Source organism: Cheilinus undulatus, linkage group 9, assembly GCF_018320785.1.
Source record: "Cheilinus undulatus linkage group 9, ASM1832078v1, whole genome shotgun sequence".
In the NCBI taxonomy this organism is placed as follows: domain Eukaryota; kingdom Metazoa; phylum Chordata; class Actinopteri; order Labriformes; family Labridae; genus Cheilinus; species Cheilinus undulatus.
In genome coordinates this window covers 44,015,931-44,037,174 of record NC_054873.1, presented here as the reverse complement: position 1 = coordinate 44,037,174, position 21,244 = coordinate 44,015,931, and the positions used below count along the sequence as shown (strand labels likewise).

General features: G+C 39.2%; 1 protein-coding gene across 1 annotated transcript in view; it reads left to right on the top strand.

Moving 5' to 3' along the window:
* The first annotated feature begins 474 nt into the window (after positions 1-474).
* The window catches only part of hsf4 (heat shock transcription factor 4), a 41,248-nt gene continuing 20,478 nt past the window's right edge, over positions 475-21,244 (top strand). The window contains exons 1-4 of the mRNA XM_041796458.1: positions 475-600; positions 9,359-9,467; positions 9,557-9,684; positions 12,237-12,361. Of these exons, the coding sequence (XP_041652392.1) occupies positions 475-600; positions 9,359-9,467; positions 9,557-9,684; positions 12,237-12,361 (488 nt within the window). The remainder of the gene's footprint in view (positions 601-9,358; positions 9,468-9,556; positions 9,685-12,236; positions 12,362-21,244) is intronic.

Below are 21,244 nucleotides of genomic sequence, written 5' to 3'. Positions count from 1 at the left end.
AGCTTTTGTGTTGACGCTGTATTGTTGTACTGGGCGCTCTCCTGATTGTCAGCTGGAGGCCGGGGGGGGGGCAGAGGGGTGGGCTGCTGACGTGGACCTTCTGTGATGACTTTCATTTGGATGACTGGTGTGGCAGTGAGGACAGAAAGTGGAACGCAAAAGCAAAGAAGAAACTGAAAGCGATCGATTAGGGTGGAATTTATCTAAAAAGGAAGGAAACTAAGGAGAAACAACAAAGTGGTCATCCACAAGGTGAGACTGTACCAGCAGGCAGGAACATGGAATCAAACAAACTGAGACAAACTTGGGATTATCAGTAACTGATCATCAGAGGTGGACTTTCTCAATCATGGACTAGCCTCGGAGTTTGCACATACACACACACACCTTCCACACACACACACATCCACACACATAACACACACACACCTGGTTTCCTGTTTTAAGCAGTCTTGGCAGTGGATAGGAGTCATCATGCAGGAGTCTCCAGGTGCCATGGGAGTAGATGGCAGCTATGCCAGCAACGTTCCAGCCTTCCTTACTAAGCTGTGGACCCTGGTGGAGGACCCAGATACCAACCACCTCATCTGCTGGAGCGCGGTGAGTCTTCTTCAGATCACTCTGGACTACACTGTAGAGAGTTTTAATTATTTATTATGTTTTTTAGCTTTACACCAGTGCTTCCCAAAGTGTGGGCTGGGGCCTACTAGTGGGCCCCATAGATACTGTAGCAGGGCCGTGACAGGTCCTAAACTAAAAATCAAATAAATTACTAAAAAAGTTGTAACCTTAAATGATCATAAAATACTCAATTATACATTATTATTCTTAGTCTCAGTAGTAACAAAACACATCCAGAAGTTTTAACTTATGTCACCTCTTAATTGTTTTATTTTGTCTGACGTATAAAACCGGTGTAACAGTTTAACTGGTGTAGGATTAACTGGTGACACTCTGGTAAATCTTGTTCTTTATGTCGCTTTCTTCATGATTAGAAGAATTCATCAGTGGACATTAATTTGGCTTAGGACAGAGTTCGCTGGGCCACAAAGTACGTGTAAAGAGACGAATATTAAAAAAGAAAATACAAGTGATTTTGCAGAAGTAGTGATGTATTTGAAAGTAATGCAGTTGCATTGAAATCCCCTGTTTGAAATAAAAATGTGATAAATGAAAGGTAAATATTAGAGTCTCACTCATGTAACAGTTGTAAACAAAGGTTTTCTTGATGGACTTTAGGTGATTTTGAGATCTTAAATTAGGCCGCAGTGTACTGACGAGAATGACATACAGGAAAAACTAGGCTAAAGTGTAGTCTTCTTAACCATACTGCTCAGTAAAAACACTCTGGTTTACTTCTTTAAAGAGGGGGTATTATATTTTTCCGATTTTTAAAAAATAAATATAAAGTCACAATGTTGGGTGTCCATACTTCACGTATGCAAATTTTCAAACAGCAAGATAAACGTATGTGGCAGTAATTTTGGAATTAGAGTGTAAACTGATAAAAACGGTTCGTTGGGAATCTCTCCGAGATTCTCCCGAGACGAGATTTCAATGGAGCGAACTGATGAGGTCATCGCAATAGGATCTCCTGACTGGTCCGTCCGTGCTGCCGGCAAAGCGGAACAGACCGCCCTCACAAAATGAACAGAGATGAATAAATACACCGCTAAATGCAGTGAGGGATAAGTCCACTATTATCAAAGCCATTTAGTAACACAGTAATTAAACACTTATCAAACATACGTCCTGCTTTATCATTCGCTGCTGCTGGTTTTCTTCCCCCTCTCTCTCCAGACTATCAGGATCAGACTCCGGGTCTAACACGTACGGATGTATATCAAAATTCGCCATATTTTACTCAGTCGGACCGGTTCATTCAAAGTTTACAAGTACTAGCATAGTAACATAGCCACATTAGTGGGGTCGGGCACAAAACATTGAGTTCTGCTGCCGGCCAGCCTCCTGAAAATCAGCCAATTGGAGGAAAGCAGGTCCATGGAGGGGGGGTGTTAAAGAGACAGCAGTGAAAACGAAGCGTTTCAGACGGAGGTTAAAATAAGGGTTTTTCAGGACGCCAGTGTGAGAAACATGAGGAGTTTTTTGAGCTGTAAACCATGTGAAGCTACCACGTGGGTATCAGAGAAATGGTGTAAAGCTTTAGAAAAAGGCATAATACCCCCACTTTAACTGCCCACTCTTTGTTCAAGAACAGCCCAGTTTGAGCCAAAAATGGATCCAAGAAGGGGCTACTGGCCTTCATTCAGGTTCCTAAACAAATTACAGTTTCTCCTTTTGAACCAAAATCAACAACAAATCAGGAATCATGAGCGGTCAGGCAGTGAGGCATTCTTTCAATCTCACAACCTGAAAATGTGGCAGGCCATTTTTTATTCAGAGGAGAAAGAAATTGCTTGAGGATTTATGGACCGTTAGTTTAAAGCAAGATTTAAAAAACACTCCCTGAGGGTTGTGAAAGTAAAGAGTAGAATATACCGTTTGTATAAAACACACATTTTAAATATACGTACAATCATGATTGGTTTATGCTAAGCTAAGTTAATTTAGCTTGCTTACTAACCACAGTTCCTGTCAGTTAGACTAGCAAAAAGTTAGCCTCACATGCTGTCAGGGCTGTTTTCCTGTTTGCCAAGTATACTTACGAACATCATTAGCAAGAATTTGTACTTTATCATTTATATTAATAAACTGTAATAAATTCACATTGCAAAACAATCTGATCAAGGACCCTTGACAGTTTATAAAGTCTTTAGAAACCAGGGATCAGGATCTTTGGTTACCTGATGTCTGCATTCATGTTACTGTCGACGCCAAAAGGGCCAAATGGTCACAATTGTCAGATATTCTCACTGTAACCATTGTGATTACAAACACTTCAATGAAAGGAAGAATATGTTGCTTTCATGATCATCTATAATACTTGCAAATATAAGATGTTAATTATATAAACACATAGCCTAAATAAATCCATTTCGTGCTGCTTTTTCTATGGAGTAATCATGGTAGTTGTTACTTTAATATATTTTACCTTCATATTTATTTTTCTATATGTGCACTCAGTGATGTGCGTACAACAGTTTTAAAGAAACAATTACAGTCAATTATATCTTCCAATTTTTTTGCAAAAATTTAGAACCTAAATATTTATATTTACATGTTTTTATGGCAGATTTTGCCCCAGTTTGTTTATTTTTATAACTTGCTGGTATCTGAAATTGACTTTGGGGCTGACTTGAGGGAGGTGAAGGCTGCTTTAGAAACGAGGGATTTTTGTTAAGATTATCTCACAGTTTAAAGGGTAAATTCAGCACATGGACAAAGACCTCTGAATCTCATGCTATGTGGAAGCACAAGTAGTGTAGATCAAGGGTGGGCAACTAGTGGCCAGAGGACCACACATGGCCCCAGTGTCAGTTTCAAATACCAATAAATTCTAAACATGAACAAAATGTGACAAAATCTGCCATGAAATTGTTAAAATTAAAATATTTCTTTTTCAACATTTAATTTGTGTTTAGTTCTTTGAAAGATGGTATGTGATTATAATTGGCTGTAATTGTTTCTTTAAGCTTTTAAACTTAATCACAGAGGTTAAATTAAAAATATCCAACAATTTTGACAATTTCAAACCTTTGCTTGGCTCTCCTGGTAACCAGAGTTGCCCATACTTGTTGCAGATGAAGTGCTTCTGAAGTAAAAGCCAGTTCTTAATAAGAAGTACTTGCCATTCCAGAAAAGGATGTTTAAGGTATTGAAAGTAAGCACTTATATCGCTGAAAATATTCTCTCTTCCACCTGTGTTAATTTTGTCAACTAAAATATGACAAAATGTTTGTCAACTGCATTTTTTGTCCATGAGGATGATGAGACCAAGAGTAGCCATGGATGGATGGATGGATGGATGGATGGATGGATGCTTTAAGGCCTCACATTATCATTAGCAAATATAAGTACATACTCAACAGCTATTCTGTTTAGATAAAGACAAATACGAGACTGTGAAGGGGAAGTTCGAACCTTTTGTTCACTTTATTGAATAAAAACAGATCACAGTGCTGTGAAAAGTATTTGCTCCCTGCCTGACTTCCTTTTGTTCACATTTTTTTTTACAAGTGTTTCAGATTATCAAACAAATTTGATTTGAAACAAAGATAACCAGAGTTAGTGCTGGTTTTTGTCCTGGAACTCTCCCATGGATGCCATGATTTCCCCCTCTTTCTTTTTGTTGAATCATGAACTCTGTCCTCAACTGAGTCAAGTGAGGCGTGCAGGTATTCAGGTGTTGTTCTTGGTTCTTTTGTGATCCCCTGGATGAGTTGTTCATACACTAGTGGAGTCATTTTGGTAGGCTGGCAAATCCTGGGAAGGCTCACCACTGTTCCAGGTTTTCTCTATTTGTGACTAATGGCTCTCACTGTAGTTCACTGGAGTCCTAAAGCTGTAGAAATGACTTTTTTTTTAACCTTTTCCAGTCTGATAGATATCAGTGGCTTTGTTTCTTGTCTGTTCTTGAAATTCTACTACTCTATTGTGTCAGACTGGTTCTGTTTAATGGATTTCTTGACCCAACAGGTCTGGTATTAATCAGGCCTGGGTGTGGCTAGTAAAATTGAATTCAGTTTTAAAAAGAAGGTGGCTATCCACTTTTTCACATAGGGCCAGGTAGGTTTGGGTGACTTTTTTGCCTTAATAAATGAAACTATAATTTAAAAACTGGCATTTAGTATTTACTCTTATCTTTGTCTAAGATCAGAATCTTTTTAATGATCTGAAACATTTAGGTGTGATAAAGGGAGCGGGTTGCTTTGTGGGTCTCTGTTGTAGGATATTAAACAGAGACAGGTGCTGTTAGTCATGGGACTAGCTTGTCATCTGCAGTAAGAGAGTGCAGCATCAGCTGTTGCATTGTCAGACTATTAGTAGGAAAGTAGCATCACCAGTTAAAGGAAATAACACCATCTAACTGGAATGATCGTTTTAAAATATAACACTTGTTCTTTAAGTGTTTTAATGTAAAAGCAATGACAATAACTAACAATGCCTTAGAGTTTACAGTTAAAAAAGTTTCTTCAGTTGCTTAGTTATCCCTCAGTTTTAGAAAAAAAGAGTGTTACTCATCACTCATGGGAGGGAGGAGGGGGGGCGGTCATTTGACCAGATGACAGGGCTGAATTTGGCTGCTGATGAAAAGATCACGAGGAAGAAAAAACACTTAACCAAACAGTTTCTATTTTCTGCTTTTTATCATTAAAACTACATTTATTTCCAGACAGTCATCAGTTCAAACATCAGGTGTGTTCAAATAATGTTGTCAGGGTCACACTAAGGGACTGGTGAAGTTATCATCTTCTCTGCCCTAAATATTTCAACATCAGCATGAGTGGACACTGTTTTACTTAAAGCATTATATGGGGCGGCAGATGTCCTGGTGGTTAGATTTCTTTATAACTGTCTGTTTTAGAATCTTTTAAAGATTATTTCAGGGGTCTTTTTGCCTTTATTTAGAAAGGACATCTGAGGAGAGACAGGAAATATGGGGAGAGAGAGTTGGGGGAAGAAATGTACCAAACATCAGGACCAGTGCAGCGAGGACTACAGCCTCTGTATAAAGGTTCCTGCTCTTAGCCAGACTGGCGCCCTCTTTCAGGGTTTTTTTTAACTGTCTCTCATCCGTTTATTTGTTAATGCACATTTTCTGACTTTTTCAGTTGATTCTGGGTGTTTTTTAGGTCAGTGGATTAAATATACATGAGGTGGATTGGATTATGCTGGGAGCTCCATAAGCAGGCTAAAGTCCTCATGCAGGAGCCATGGGTTTATACCTGGCCTTGGCCCTTTGCTGCATGTCATCACCCACTCTCTTCTTCAAACACTTAGTGGCCTTGCACATCTGTACTTTCTAGAATACAAAAAAACCTTCTTAAGGTGAGGTCAGACTGCATTCTTCTTTCTTTTTTTGTCTGTTACAATAGTTGCAGTGACAGATTAGGTGAGCATATATGATTTTTAAGGTGTGCTAAAGCACCCTAAAATTAAATTTCAAGCAAGGTTATGATAGGTAACTAAAACTAACTTATTAACTAAAACTAAAATTAAAAAATCATTTAAGTTAACTGAAACTGGATAAAAACTAAGCTTTACCAAAAAACGAAAAATAACAAAAACTGTGCACTTAAGAAACTCACTAAAATAAAATAAAAAATAGAGACAGTTCCTTAGTTTTAGTCTTTGACTTGCACCTAAACCCAAGTCTGGGGAGTGTAAAATAGCCTGAATTGATCAGTTAAGACTTCAGATAGTAGTAGATTTATGTCTGGAGTTTCATTCAAACATCATCTTTTAATAAATAAATAAAAGGATAAGTGAAGAGTAGCCTGTTTGAATATCTTTTTAAAAATTGTCTGATGTTCTCTCAGCCCTGACATGTATACGAAAAACTAAAACTAACACTAAAACTAATAAAAAGTAAACTAAAACAAAGCATTTTTACACAATAAAAACTAAACTAAACTAACAAAACAGCAGTAAAAAATAATTAAAATATAAACTGAGATTGAACAAAGAAAGTGAAAATGTAATAAAAATAAGGAGGGTTGAAAAATCCAAAACTATTATAACCCTGGAGCCAAGGTCATGTAGATCTACCTCTCCAATTCCTTTGAAAATTTGGAGAAGCTTTGCAAAGAAGATGATCTATTTTTAAGCATCATTTTGAATAATGCTGAGTAATATCTAATAATGAATCTCTCTGGACATCATATGGCGTCTCCTATGTGTTGAAGAGAATATTCAAACAGTTCTTAAAAAGGACAGAATTAAAAGAAAAATCTTTAAAGATGTACTGAACACTTTAACCGTTTTTTTCATCTGTACACTAAAGTATCTGACTAAAACACATCAATGCTGGTGTTATTTCTGACATTTGACCCACACTGATAAAAGTCTGCATTTTATATCTTTTAACTAGTCTTACATCTTTTTACGGACATCTGCTTAGAAAAATCTTTTCTGACAAGGCGGGGCTTATGTGACGGTAGGTTTCTACGTCACAAACTTTATATAAAAGGTAAAATGTTACCATCTCTAACTGACTTTACCAATCAGACACACTCCCATCCTCTCCTGCACCTGCACTGCTCCGGCTCTGAGAGCGCCGGCTTTAGTGCTGGAGCAAACGGCCCAAACAGGCAGTCCTCAGGACTACCATGGTCCACTACCACACTACAGCATACTTCAGGGGACTCTGGATGGTCCTCCACCTCTAAAGATCGCTCTGAGGCAGCAGTGCTGAGGGACTCTGTGTCTGGCGAGGGGACAACGCTGTCGCTCCAGCCTCATCTGTAAAACCCCGTCCTTGTCCCCTCCCTCCTCTCAGTACCAACAGCCCGTTTTTTGTGCATTTTTCAAAAGTCTGAAGTGGTGTTTAGTTCACTCTGAGCTGGGGGTTTACTTACACTTTAATTTTAGAAGTAAAGTCATAAAATGTAAAGTTTTAGTTTCCCTTTTTCTTTTTTTTCAACAAACCAAAAGCAGAACAGCTTCTACACATCTTTGTCTTTCTTTTCACTCTCACCATTTCTCTTGTTCATCATAAGAGAAGCTTTACAGCTCATCCTGTTAACACAATCATTCAGAGCTTAAACTGAATCAGATGACTTCTGTGTCAGTAAAAAGATTTATGTGTCGACTAAAAACCAAAACGAGGAAACATCCAGAGATGATGGATGATCCAGAGAGGATTTCATCTGGATTCTTGTGGATCAATCATGATTGGTGTCGATCGGTGTCACTGGCTCAGATTGTATGACGGTCCAAAGATGTGTACTTTGCTTCCTGGAGATGTTTGACCTGTACACTTTAGTGTTAGTTATGTCAACTAAAGCTGGACCTTTAAATCTTAGTTGACTCTTTCCATGAAGACGACTAGACTAGGACCAGCTTAAAAAAATCTTTTTTGTGATAAAGAAAAATTCTGACAAAAACTCTGTTTCTGGACGAAAATGTTTTGAAAGGGTTTTTTTGACTTAACTAATAACCATAAAAGTTATAAATGACAAAAATTTGACCAAAACTAAAGAACATTTTACTCTAAGACAAATACTAAATGCAATATAGCTTCCAAAATTAACATTGTACTGCTTTATTGATTGTAAAGATATTAAAAAAAAGGCATGCTGGTTTTACAAAAATGGTTTCATAACAGTTATGCGTTCTCAAATAACTCTTATTTTATTGTTGTCTTTTCTTATTTAAAAGCAGAGCATCATTGCGTTTGTGTTTCTGAGACTTACCCGTCTTCTTCTTCAGTAGCAGGCTGTTCTCACGTCCATCGTCTTCATTAACAGATTGGTGCCTCATCTGGGTAAAATATTTACTGTGTAGCATCACATATAGCAGGTGGCGCAGGGGTTAGCGCTGTTGCCTCACAGCAAGAAGGTCCCCGGTTCGCTTCCCACTCAGGGTCCTTCTGTGTGGTGTTTGCATGTTCTTCCCATGCATGCATGAGTTTTCTCTGGGTACTCCGGCTTCCTCCCACCACCAAAAACATGTTCATTAGGTTAATAGGTGTCTCTAAAATTGACAATAAGTGTGAATGTGAGTTTGCCTGGTTGTCTGTCTTTATATGATTGAATGGCGACCGGTCCAGGGTGTACCCCACCTCTCACCCAATGACAGCTGGGATAGGCTCCAGCCCCCCCACAACTCCCAACGGGATAAAGAAAATATAGATATAGAAAATGGATGTAAAGGCAAGAGAGCTGGGCAAGTCAAAATAGAAATCCCAAATGTAAAAAATAAGCTCAATATCGAATCAGTATGGGTCTGGATCTGCTCTGCCAATTAGTGACCTTGGATTCAACAGCCTAACCACCACCTAACACGTGAGAATGTAGCTGAGCTGATAGACAAAGGTTTTGATTGCTTAGCTTGTAAGATTTGGTGTCATATTTGTGCTTTAACACTTTGAGGCTTATCCAGGCATCCCTGAATATGCCAGAAGTATCTGTGTCTCTCTTGATTTCTAAGGCCAGAGCCATGATCAATAATAATCTCTGAATTTTAACTTATTGAACTATTCTCTTGCCTCATGATCAATGTTAGCTGTTTTTGTTATGTTAAACTGTTAATGCACTGGGATTCCTCTGGTGTTTGGCAGATTTTCCAGGTCTTCAATCATGACATGCTTCATTATTACTGCACTATTTTGTCCCGGCATGCTGAGGAATACTGAGAATGAGCCTAAGATGATCAAAAATGTAAAAACTAAAACTGGAAGAGACTAAATAGAGCACCTGGATATGTACTGTAACATTCCCTCCTTTCTCTTTTTTAGACCGGGACGAGCTTCCATGTTTTTGATCAGGGACGCTTTGCCAAAGAAGTCCTGCCAAAGTACTTTAAACACAATAACATGGCAAGCTTTGTTCGACAACTAAACATGTGTGAGTATGCTCTTCATTTTCCTTTCCTTTCCTTCATGCCACCATGTTATCGTCCGTCTAAATGTTCATTGTTATGTGAATGTGTGCAGATGGTTTCCGTAAAGTGGTCAACATTGAGCAGAGCGGTCTAGTGAAGCCGGAGAGAGACGATACGGAGTTCCAACATCTGTACTTCCTCCAGGGACACGAGCACATGCTGGAACACATCAAGAGGAAGGTAAGAGCACAGAAACCAGCCGAGGTTTAACATGACAGTATGACTGCAGAACCATGCATCACAGTAACCTGACACGCCAGGGAAACCTTCGATATACAGCGTTTGGGAAAGGGCAGAGCCTTTAAAAAAAAAAAAATTGGAGGTTGATTGGATGAACTGTCAAATCTTTACAGGCCAATCAGAGCAACAAAACGTGTGACGTCGTTGCCGCTACCGAGGTGTGCGTACGCAGCTACCGAGGAATAAATCCATAGAGAACTGCATACCGTGAACCATGGCGACTATAAACATGTCAGTACTCGACTTTTGTCATTTTTGAAAAGAAAACAACTCACTGCCGTTCTTCTTTTACCAAAGAAATGTCAACAAGAGCACTGGCCTCTTGTTGCTGCTTGCTTATGTGATGACTCTGAAGCGTCTGAGAGTACTGCCCCTCGTCGCTGATTGGTCCTGTCACTTTATAACCAGGCCCAAACGGTTCAGACAGGAGCGTTGCAAGATGGATTAACCTGTGAGAAATAAGGAAACTGGCTTTTCCATCTGCTTTGAAAGGTTAGATGAGATGCTGTTTACAAGGGAATACTTTTGCAGCACAGAGTACACGGATGAAAAACCTCTGCTTGATGAAGACACAGAGAGGAGAGAAAACTTACTTGATCCTGATGAGCAGGAGAGATCCAGAGTTACCTGCAGGTGTAGGTGTGTAAACTGTGAGCCAGGCCTTTCATGGGAATTGGGCCGAGCCCTTGAAAACTCAGAGACTTGGCCTTCCCCGGTTGTGATTTATTGATGATCTATTGTAGATATGTTGGATCAAAAGCACCGGTCACCTCATTTTGGAACTGAAAAATGTGTCAAGCATGCTTTGGGCTCTGATGTTTAAATGATTTAATAATGCTATTTTAAATGGTTTTGCCAATTTTTTCCACCCATTTTTGCCACTTTTGAACATTTTTTGCTGTTTTCTGCCCATTTTGCCACTTTTTGGCTACTTATTGCCAATTTCTGCCACTCTCCTCATTATCCCACCTTATGGGCAGCCTTGCTGTGAGCCTATGAACTCAGCTCTACTGTAAAGCAGCTATAAAACTCACTAAATTACAAAATTACACCAAGCAACTGTACCCTCCTGCAGTGCTGTATAGCCTAGCTTTTATTTTTTTTGTCCCTAGCGAGTCCTTAAAGGTGCAACACACTCTAAAGCAGTGGTTCTCAACAGATCCAGCCATAGGACCCACCACCTACTATAATGTGAAGGACCCAAATTTCCGATTTCATTAAATTAATTCAACAAAAAATGCTGAAATGTGGACATTGTACTACAAAAGTATTAACAAAAAGACATGGTAACACTCTTGGAGGAAATGCATGCAAACATTTCATTTCATTGTTTTACCATCTTACGCATTTTGGTTGTTTTTTTGAAAGGTGACAAGACATTTACAAATTATCATATGAAAACTAAGTTTCTTGATATATTTCTATCCAAGATAACAGGATGAATAAGTGAAAATCTCAGGAAAACAACCAGAATTTACTAATTTTCTTACAAAATAAAGTATATTGATAGATGTCTGCCTAGGGCTTTAATATCAGAGGTATTCCCCCCCCCCAAAAAAACAGCCCTGCGACCCACTTCTGGGTCCCGACCCACCAGTTGAGAACCACTGCTCTAAAATCACTGGAGAATGCCACTACTGTTGCCAAGTCTCTTTTACAACCCAACCTTAACTATACACAAATAATCCTTTAGTGACACAAGTGTCAGTAAACATGTGGGAAAGGTTGTTTAAGTGGAGAAATACCTGTGTGACTGAATTTGGCACTTGAACATTAAAGAAATGTTAAAACTGTGTCTGATGGTTCAACTCATCATTTACTGCTCTCAATGTAAGTGAAGAAACAAAACCCTCACTGTGACGACTATTTCCTCCGTAGCCTACATGGGGCTACAAATCACACACTAGACGATCCAGTGCTCCTAAAGTCATGCAGATTTGACACTTACAATGGCTTTATTTGATTTTTTTTTTTTTCTTTGTTAAATGATGTTTTCAGTTATATGCTGTTTTGTTCAGAGCTGAACAGGACACTTTGTCTGCGTGAGTGGTTGTCACTGGCATTTGTCTCACTGAAATAGGTCACAACAGTGCTGCTTTCAGCCTCTACCCACCGTTTGTGCTTGTTGGTGACTGGCAATGGACACTCAGGGTGTGTGCAGAACATGTTCATTGCCTTGTGCTTTCTGAAAGAAGTTGTGCCTCCTGGAGTTCTTCTTAAAGTTCAGACTTCTTTATCAGCATAAAGCTAGCCTACCTGGCCTTATGCAGCAGGTTCTCTTAGTAAGTCCTGGCCAAACCAGGATGCATGGTCAAACCTTAATATGCTGATGTTAACAGGAAACCCATGATAAGCATTAAACACCAATAAAACATAATATTAATAGAATCACTATTTAAGGTGGTTATTGCTCAAAAGGAAATTATGAATAACATTTGTTTGCATGTACTTTAGTTTCTGAACTGTTTTTTTTTTTTTGTTTGTTTTTTTAGGTGTCCATCGTGAAGAGTGAGGAGACCAAAGTCCGTCAGGAGGATCTCAGCAAGCTGCTGTATGAAGTTCAGCTCCTTCGAACACAACAGGACAACATGGAGTGTCAGATGCAGGACATGAAACAGTGAGTAGAGAGGGTTGATTTTGTGTTTGTGTTATAGCTCCTCAAGACCAGGCAAATCTTGCAGCTTGAATAGAGCATATTAAGATGTCTGTCAGGTGGTTGGATTGTGATGCATTTCAGGTGTGAAATCAGCATAACTCTCGCTGTCTGCCTGAACTTACAGATGTCGCTCCATTTACCAGACAAATTTGTCACTAGCTGGGGAAATATTTTTTGTCCATATTTTTTGTCTGACTCCCACAGACATACATTTTCCTGCAGATTCCAGGCTGCAGGAGCAGCATATCTGAAACTCCTTTCACTCATTTCAAGATGGGCTTGGGGAAAAGAAACAAAAGCCAGTGTTGTTACTGAGACAGAGCAAAGACTGTGGCTTCCAGCACTTTTCATAAGAATAAAATCAAACCAACATGTACGCAGGTTTAATATTGCCTTATAAGCAAGGCTATGTCAGTGATTTGTCTAGTTTTCTACTTTTTCTACCAACCAGCTCCTTCAGAATAAAATGATAAGTTAGTGTTCAAAGATTGGTAATGAACCTATGCAACCCATGGTCAACAGAATCTAAAGATTTAAGGATTTGGGAAAATTCATGCATATATAAAACATCATCTCATAATTTAGAAGCATACAAGTGGTAGCTTTAATGACATACAGCTTTAAGGGAAATAAAGGACTTATATCTGAAATAAAAGCCCAGCTGCAACTTTAACTTCTCAGTATGAAGCTTAAAAGACAGGATCATCAATCCAGAACCCAAAGTATTTATAAGTAGACTCAGACTCAATCAAATCACCCTGAGGTGTGTAATGGAAAGCAGGTTCAGGGGCTTTTTCTTTAAGTTTGCAAACATTAAGAGTTTATGTTTTTTTGCCAGAAATCAAAACCAGTATCAACACAAATACAGTGAGCTGTGCTGCCTCAAAAGCTTCCTTAAAGTGACTGAGAGCCTTTTGTTGTGTGGTAGCAGAGCGATAAATGACAGGGTCATCCACAGATAAAGAAAACTCATATTTGGTACTGATATAATGACTGATATAAAGTGTTTAAACAGCAGTCCTAAGACTGAGCCCTGAGCCACTCCATTTTTAACCCAAAGACTTTTAGAAGTAAGGCCTTCAGCCGCCACACTTTTGATAAGTAATCGTCAAAGCAACAGACTAATTGTTCTGACTGACCAAAACTCATCACGACCTTAAAATGTTGCCTGACATACCTCAAAACCTGTGGTAACAGGCTTTAAAAAAGTTACTCTCAGCTATTAGCATTTTCAGAGACAATTACACACAAGCAGCAGACCCAAGGTGGTCTGGCTGCAGACTGCAGCTGTCAGACCCTACTATGAGAAGACACCATTGTTGGAGCTGAAATACAAGCTGAAACCTTCAAAGTAAAATCCTTCCAGTAAGGGTAAGGGTTAAGGTGAGGGTTAAAATAACAAAAGTTAGGAGTCATAACCCTGACCTTCAAAACCTAATAACAAAACATTTAATAAGGCAGCCTCAGCAGTCTGCTTACAGGAGAAATGCTTGTCCTCTATAAAAAACACTCTAATGAAGCTGGCAAAGCTAAGGCTAAAGCTACCAAGGTACATCAGCAACATAGATAACATAGATTATATAACTACGTGGCTAATGTAGCTAATTGTAAAGCTAAAGAAGCTATGTGGCTTATATAAGGAAATCTAAAGCAAACCAAGCAATGTTACCTTATGCTTGTAGCTACATTTACTATGTTACCTACATACGTTAGCTATATCACCTACATAGCTACATTAGTTTTAGTTACATTTGCCAGAACTCATGTTGCTAAAACTTAAGCTAACTAGCTAGCTTAAGCTTAACATAAATAACCTAGTAATGTTAACTATGTGGCTAGCATAGCTATTGTAGCTTTAGTTAAAGCTAATGAAGCTAAAGTGAGACACAGTTCGCACAGCTTTTTCTAAAAAAATACTTAAATATATATATATATATCTAGATATATGTATATATATCTAGATATATATATATCTAGATATATATAGATATATATATATACCCTTATATACCTGTACCTTATGTGTATACATATATACATATATGTATACACATATATATATATATATGTATACACACACATATATATATATAGGTATATATATATATCTATATATATATAGATATATATATATACCCTTATATACCTGTACCTTATGTGTATACATATATACATATATACCTTATGTACCTTATATACCTATACCCTTATATGACCCCTTTATTTCTATTTTTTTGTTTTTTTTTAATGATGTTGTTTAGTCAGAGAACCTGTGTGGAGCTTGCATCTTCCCTGTGCATTTGTTTGTTCTGTTCAGGAACTCCGGCTTCCTCCCACAGTCCAAAAACATGCTTGTTAGGCTGACTGATGATGCTAAATTGCCCTTAGGTGTGAGTATGGTTGCTTTTGCCCTGTGATTGACTGTCAGTCCTAGGTGTACCCCGCCTTTAGACCAATGGTAGCTGGGGTTGGCTCCAGCCCCCCAGAGACCCAGCACTGGATAAGCAGTACAGATAGCCTAATGGATGTGTGTGTGTGTGTGTGTGGGTGTGTTTTTTTTTTTTTTTAACCAGCAGATCCATTAGGCAAAATAGACTTCCTGGATCTGATTCTGTTATTTCACCAGCTCCTACTAAAATTTCACCAGTCAATCCAGCCAGTCTTATGAGGCTGTTTTCTGTCAGGGCACTTGTTCAATGGTAACTTGTGTGCAACAGACTGGATGTTATTATACAGAGTGCTACTACATTAAAAGATACACAATATTTCGCCTTGTGACTAGCAAACTAATGGGGAATAAAATATTAGTTAATGGATTTGTTAGGACTCATCATCGAATCTCAGAGAGAAACTGATTACTTAAAGCCTCAGGGATCTTGGCCTGAAGTATAAGGAATTCAAATGTCATAAGCCACAGCGATGGATTAAAGTCAAGAGGCTTTGTGTGTTGTTGTGAACTTTAATGGCATTTAAAAGTCTACAATTTGAAAAAGATTACCTCATTTTTCAGCTGTGTTTCAAGAAAAAAATCTCTGTATTATACTTGGGTCAGTGCTGTAGTTGATGGAGTGGCTTAAGTGTTGTGAGCAGGAGTGCTCAAGGTAAAAAAAAAAGCAAAGTTAACTGGCAGAGGTCTGAGCTCTTTGGGGAGAACGAAGGCCTACTGGGTTGAGGGGAAATGAGTGCAACATGAACTGGAGTACAGGAGTGCTTTTGTATGATGAAGCAATTTTTACCAGAAGCAGCCTGCTTCTTAAATGGATGGATGCATGGATGGATAGATTCATGGATGCATTGATGAAAGGACACCTGAATGGATGGATGGATGCATGCATGGATGAAAAGATGCATGGATGGATGGATGATGAAAGGCGCATGGATGAATGTAAGCATGGATGGATGGATGGATGGAAGGACACATAGATGAAAGGACGCATGGATGAAAGGACGCATGGATGGATGGATGGATGCATGGATGGATGGATGGATGCATTGATGGACGCATGGATGGATGAATGGTTGGATGGATGGATGCATGGATGAAAGGACGCATGGATGGATGGATGGATGCATGGATGGATGCATGCATATATGGATGGATGGATGGATGGATGGATGGATGGATGGATGGATGGATGGATGGATGGATAGATGGATGGATGGGTGGGTGGATGGATGAACTCATGGATGCATGAATAAAAGGACGCATGGATGGATGGATGGATGGATGGATAGATGGATGGATGGATGGATGCATGCATGCATGAATGGATGGATGGATGCATGGATGAAAGGATGGATGGATGGATGGATGCATGCATGCATGCATGTATGCATGCATGAATGGATGGTTAGATGCATGGATGAATGGATGCATGAATGAAAGGACGCATGGATGGATGGATGGATGGATAGATGGATGGATGGATGCATGGATGGATGGATGGATGCATGCATGCATGAATGGATGTTAGATGCATGGACGAATGGATGCATGGATAAAAGGACATATGGATGGATGGATGGATGAAAGGACGCATGGATGGATGCCCGGATGGATGGATGGATGGATGGATGGATAGATGGATGCATGGATGATGGATGGATGCATGCATACATGAATGGATGGATGGATTCATGGATGAAAGGATGGATGGATGGATGGATGGATGGATGGATGGATGGATTAAAAGGACGCATGGATGGACGGATGGATGGATGGATGGATGGATGCATGCATAAATGGATAGTTGGATGGATGGATGGATGGATGGATGGATGGACAGATGGATGGATGGATGGATGCATGCATATATGGATAGTTGGATGGATGGATGGATGCATGGATGGATGCATGCATATATGGATAGTTGGATGGATGGATGGATGGATGGATGGATGGATGGATGGATGATGGATGGATGGATGCATGCATGCATGCATGCATGCATGAATGGATGGATGGATGCATGGATGGATGCATGCATGCATGCATGAATGGATGGTTAGATGCATGGATGAATGGATGCATAGATAAAAGGACATATGGATGGATGGATGGATGGATGAAAGGACGCATGGATGGATGCATGGATGGATGGATGGATGGATGGATGGATGGATGGATAGATGGATGCATGGATGATGGATGGATGCTAGCATACATGAATGGATGGATGGATGCATGGATGAAAGGATGGATGGATGGATGGATGCATGCATGCATGTATGCATGCATGAATGGATGGTTAGATGCATGGATGAATGGATGCATGAATGAAAGGATGCATGGATGGATGGATGGATGGATAGATGGATGGATGCATGGATGGATGGATGGATGCATGGATGGATGGATGGATGCATGGATGCATGCATGCATGAATGGATGTTAGATGCATGGATGAATGGATGCATGGATAAAAGGACATATGGATGGATGGATGGATGAAAGGACGCATGGACGGATGCATGGATGGATGGATGGATGGATGGATGGATAGATGGATGCATGGATGATGGATGGATGCATGCATACATGAATGGATGGATGGATTCATGGATGAAAGGATGGATGGATGGATGGATGGATGGATGGATGGATGGATTAAAAGGATGCATGGATGGACGGATGGATGGATGGATGGATGCATACATAAATGGATAGTTGGATGGATGGATGGATGGATGGATGGATGGATGGATGGATGGACGGATGGATGGATGGATGGATGCATGCATATATGGATAGTTGGATGGATGCATGGATGCATGGATGGATGCATGCATATATGGATAGTTGGATGGATGGATGGATGGATGGATGGATGGATGATGGATGGATGGATGCATGCATGCATGCATGCATGAATGGATGGATGGATGCATGGATGGATGCATGGATGCATGCATGCATGAATGGATGGTTAGATGCATGGATGAATGGATGCATAGATAAAAGGACATATGGATGGATGGATGGATGGATGGATGAAAGGACGCATGGATGGATGCATGGATGGATGGATGGATGGATGGATAGATGGATGCATGGATGATGGATGGATGCATGCATACATGAATGGATGGATGGATGCATGGATGAAAGGATGGATGGATGGATGGATGCATGCATGCATGTATGCATGCATGAATGGATGGTTAGATGCACGGATGCATGGATGCATGAATGAAAGGACGCATGGATGGATGGATGGTTGGATGGATGGACACATGGATGGATGGATGGATGGATGGATGGATGGATGGATGGATGGATGGATGGATAGATGGATGGATTGATGGATGGATGGATGGATGGATGGATGGATGGATAGATGGATGGATTGATGGATAGATGGATGGATGGATGCATGGATGGATGGATGGATGCATGCATGCATGCATGAATGGATGGATGGATGGATGGATGGATGGATGGATGAATGGATAGATGAATGCATGGATGGATACATGGATGGATGCATGGATGGATGGATGGATGCATGGATGGATTTTTGTTTCAGCAGTGTAGGTGCAACCTGAATGGAAAGTAATATAATTTTCATGCGTCTTTGGAAAAAAAAAACTCCTTTTTCACTTACCTTGCAAAGCAAATGATTTGGCCAGCAGCCAAATCCATTTTGCTGAGCTCCAATCTGAAACTACTGTGCCAGGTTTGAAAACAGATCTGACCAATCAGCATCATTTGAGGAGGCGGTAGCTACCGGAGTTTAAATGTACTGTAAAGGTGATGGCAATGGCTGCCACTGGTGTAGCATCTAGCTTGGATGTAGCTGTAATATAGCATCAGTTTAATCAGTAATGGACAACATTTCTTTATCAAATGAATAATTTTTCATCATGGAAAAGATTTTTTTCACTTTTCTCCTGACCTGCCTCAGCATGAATTTGCAATAGCCACAGGCAGGGCTGAGTTTTTCTTTAAGCTGGTATACAATGGCTGCCACTGGTGTAGCAATTAGCTCAGCTGAGCTGGTGTATTGTGGCAGTTTTATCAGAATTGGGCCAAATATCTTTAATAAAATAAGAACAAAAAGTGACACTGAAAGCTGATCCTTGCAGAGAGGATGTTTTTGACTTCTCTTGGTATTAGTTTTATCCACTAACTAGCTCCGTTATATATTAACTATAACTGTGCCTGCCTGTGTCAGTGCACAGCTGTGCATGTCTTCTACCTCATTTTGTCTTGTTGCCCTAATTGGTCCCATATAAATGTGACAGAATGCTCGTCCAATCACCTTCTGAGATTTCTTTTTTTTTTTTTTTAAAGGACTGCCATTCCCAAACATTATATGGTAGGTTCTCCAGGTGAATATGAAATAAGAAACAGCCTACCTGGCATGTCAGGTACCCATTTTACTGCCACTTTCGTAATTTTTTGAATAACTTTACTGATGATATTTAATAGACAGATTGGACTTCAGTCTAAAATTTTAAATCATTCTGGAAACATTTTGTGTATTTGATTCTGTGTATCTTAAAGTAAGGTGTAGTTCATTTTAGTCATAGACACAAGGAATGAAACAAACTAATCTCTAAAGCTCATTGACTCTGACAGATGAGTTCAGCCTCTGTGTTCTGATGCTCAAGAGCTTGATACCTGATCTAGAGCCAAGCTGTGATAAGCTGACTTGAACTGAGTGTTATTCTTCTTGCTAAGTTGGAACAAATCCCCCAGCAGATGATCTGACTTTATTCTCTGGAGGCCATTGTTGCTGAAAATAGCTGCTGTGTGTCATTGTGTGCTGGAGCTGCTTTGTGCTCAGTATTGTTTGCTAATGAGAGGAGAGAATGTTCACCTGCTCACCTGACTAACAAACACACAAACACACCTGCATGCACGTACACACAAAACTGTGCAGCTATTCTTGGAGAGAATGATGTGTGCACATGCCTGTGGGGACAAGAGAAAATAATCCAACAGACGTTTTTTTTATACTTTCTGTGAAGCCTACCTCTACAATGCATTATATCACATAATAAGAATACTCATAATGCTTGCTAGCACATCTTTAAAGCTATATAATTTTAAAAAATTATTATTTAACTGTAAGTGGTCATTGGATGCTCCAAGTAAAGTCAGGAAATTCCTGTATTAAAAGAAGATGTAATCCATTGTAAGCTGGATGTAAGTAGTAATAAGTAATTGTTTGCTTTAAGTAAAATGAAGGAATTAGATTAAATCAATAAAAGAAACAAGTTTTTTAAAAAATGCGTAAACATTTATTAAAACATTAAATTCAGAGTTTTTAGTGATCAACATTCCATACATTTACATGACCACCAAGTAAACAACTTTTAACCATTTTAGTAACATTTCTTAGGACAGTTTAAGTTGTCAGTAGTTTTTTTTTTTTTTTTTAACTTAAAACTTTTATGAAAAGAAAAGTTCATCCTTGCAGATGATGATGAGTAACCACATTACACAAAATGCTAATCTGAAAAGCATAATGAAGGTTGGCAGAGCTAGCTGCTAACTTTAGCCACACTTTAATTGGCACAGCAGTCTCACAGTTATACCCACACCTACTCTGTGATGACTTTCACTGTGTTATGAGCATTATCTCCACTTTAGACTAGCCAGTTAAATGCAGTTTAAATATGTGTTTAGCCAAACAGGGAAATAGGGGCCTGGAAACATCCTTACCTTATCCCGTTGTCTTACCTTATCCCTCTGTCTTGCCACTTTTAATCTATTTAACCACTGTTTGCCAATTATAACCCATTATTGTCTTTTTTGCCAATTTCAACACATTTTTCTTTTAACCCATTTCCGCCATGTATTTTCCACTTCTAAACCAATCTCCACGGCTTATCTTGCTATTTATAACCCATTTTTGCTGATTTCTTTGCCACTTTACGGCCATTTTAGCCGCGGTCCTACCACAATTTTACCAATTTTTTTGCCACTTTTAAAACATTTTCAAAACTATTTTGCCACATTAACCACAGGTTTTCCACTTGGGTCACTTTTTTCTCCAGTTCTAACCCATTTGTGCCACTTTTTTGCCACTTTTAACCTCTGTTTTGCCACTTTTTAGACACTTTATTCAAATTTTTGCATTTTCTCAGATTTTTGTTGCAATTATATAATTTTTTCCACTAAAGCTGTCTCCGTTTTTGTCTGTTTTAATAAAAGGGGTTTACAGCTTTAAAAACCAGTTTTGTACTACAGAATAAATAAATAAAATCATTTTTTTCTGTGGCTTTGATAAGAGTGCTAATTTTTCATGTTAAATAAATAATTGGTACCCCAGCTAACTTTAGAATGGATCATGATTTTCCTGACCTTCATCGGCCCCCCTTTTATTGGGCCCCAGA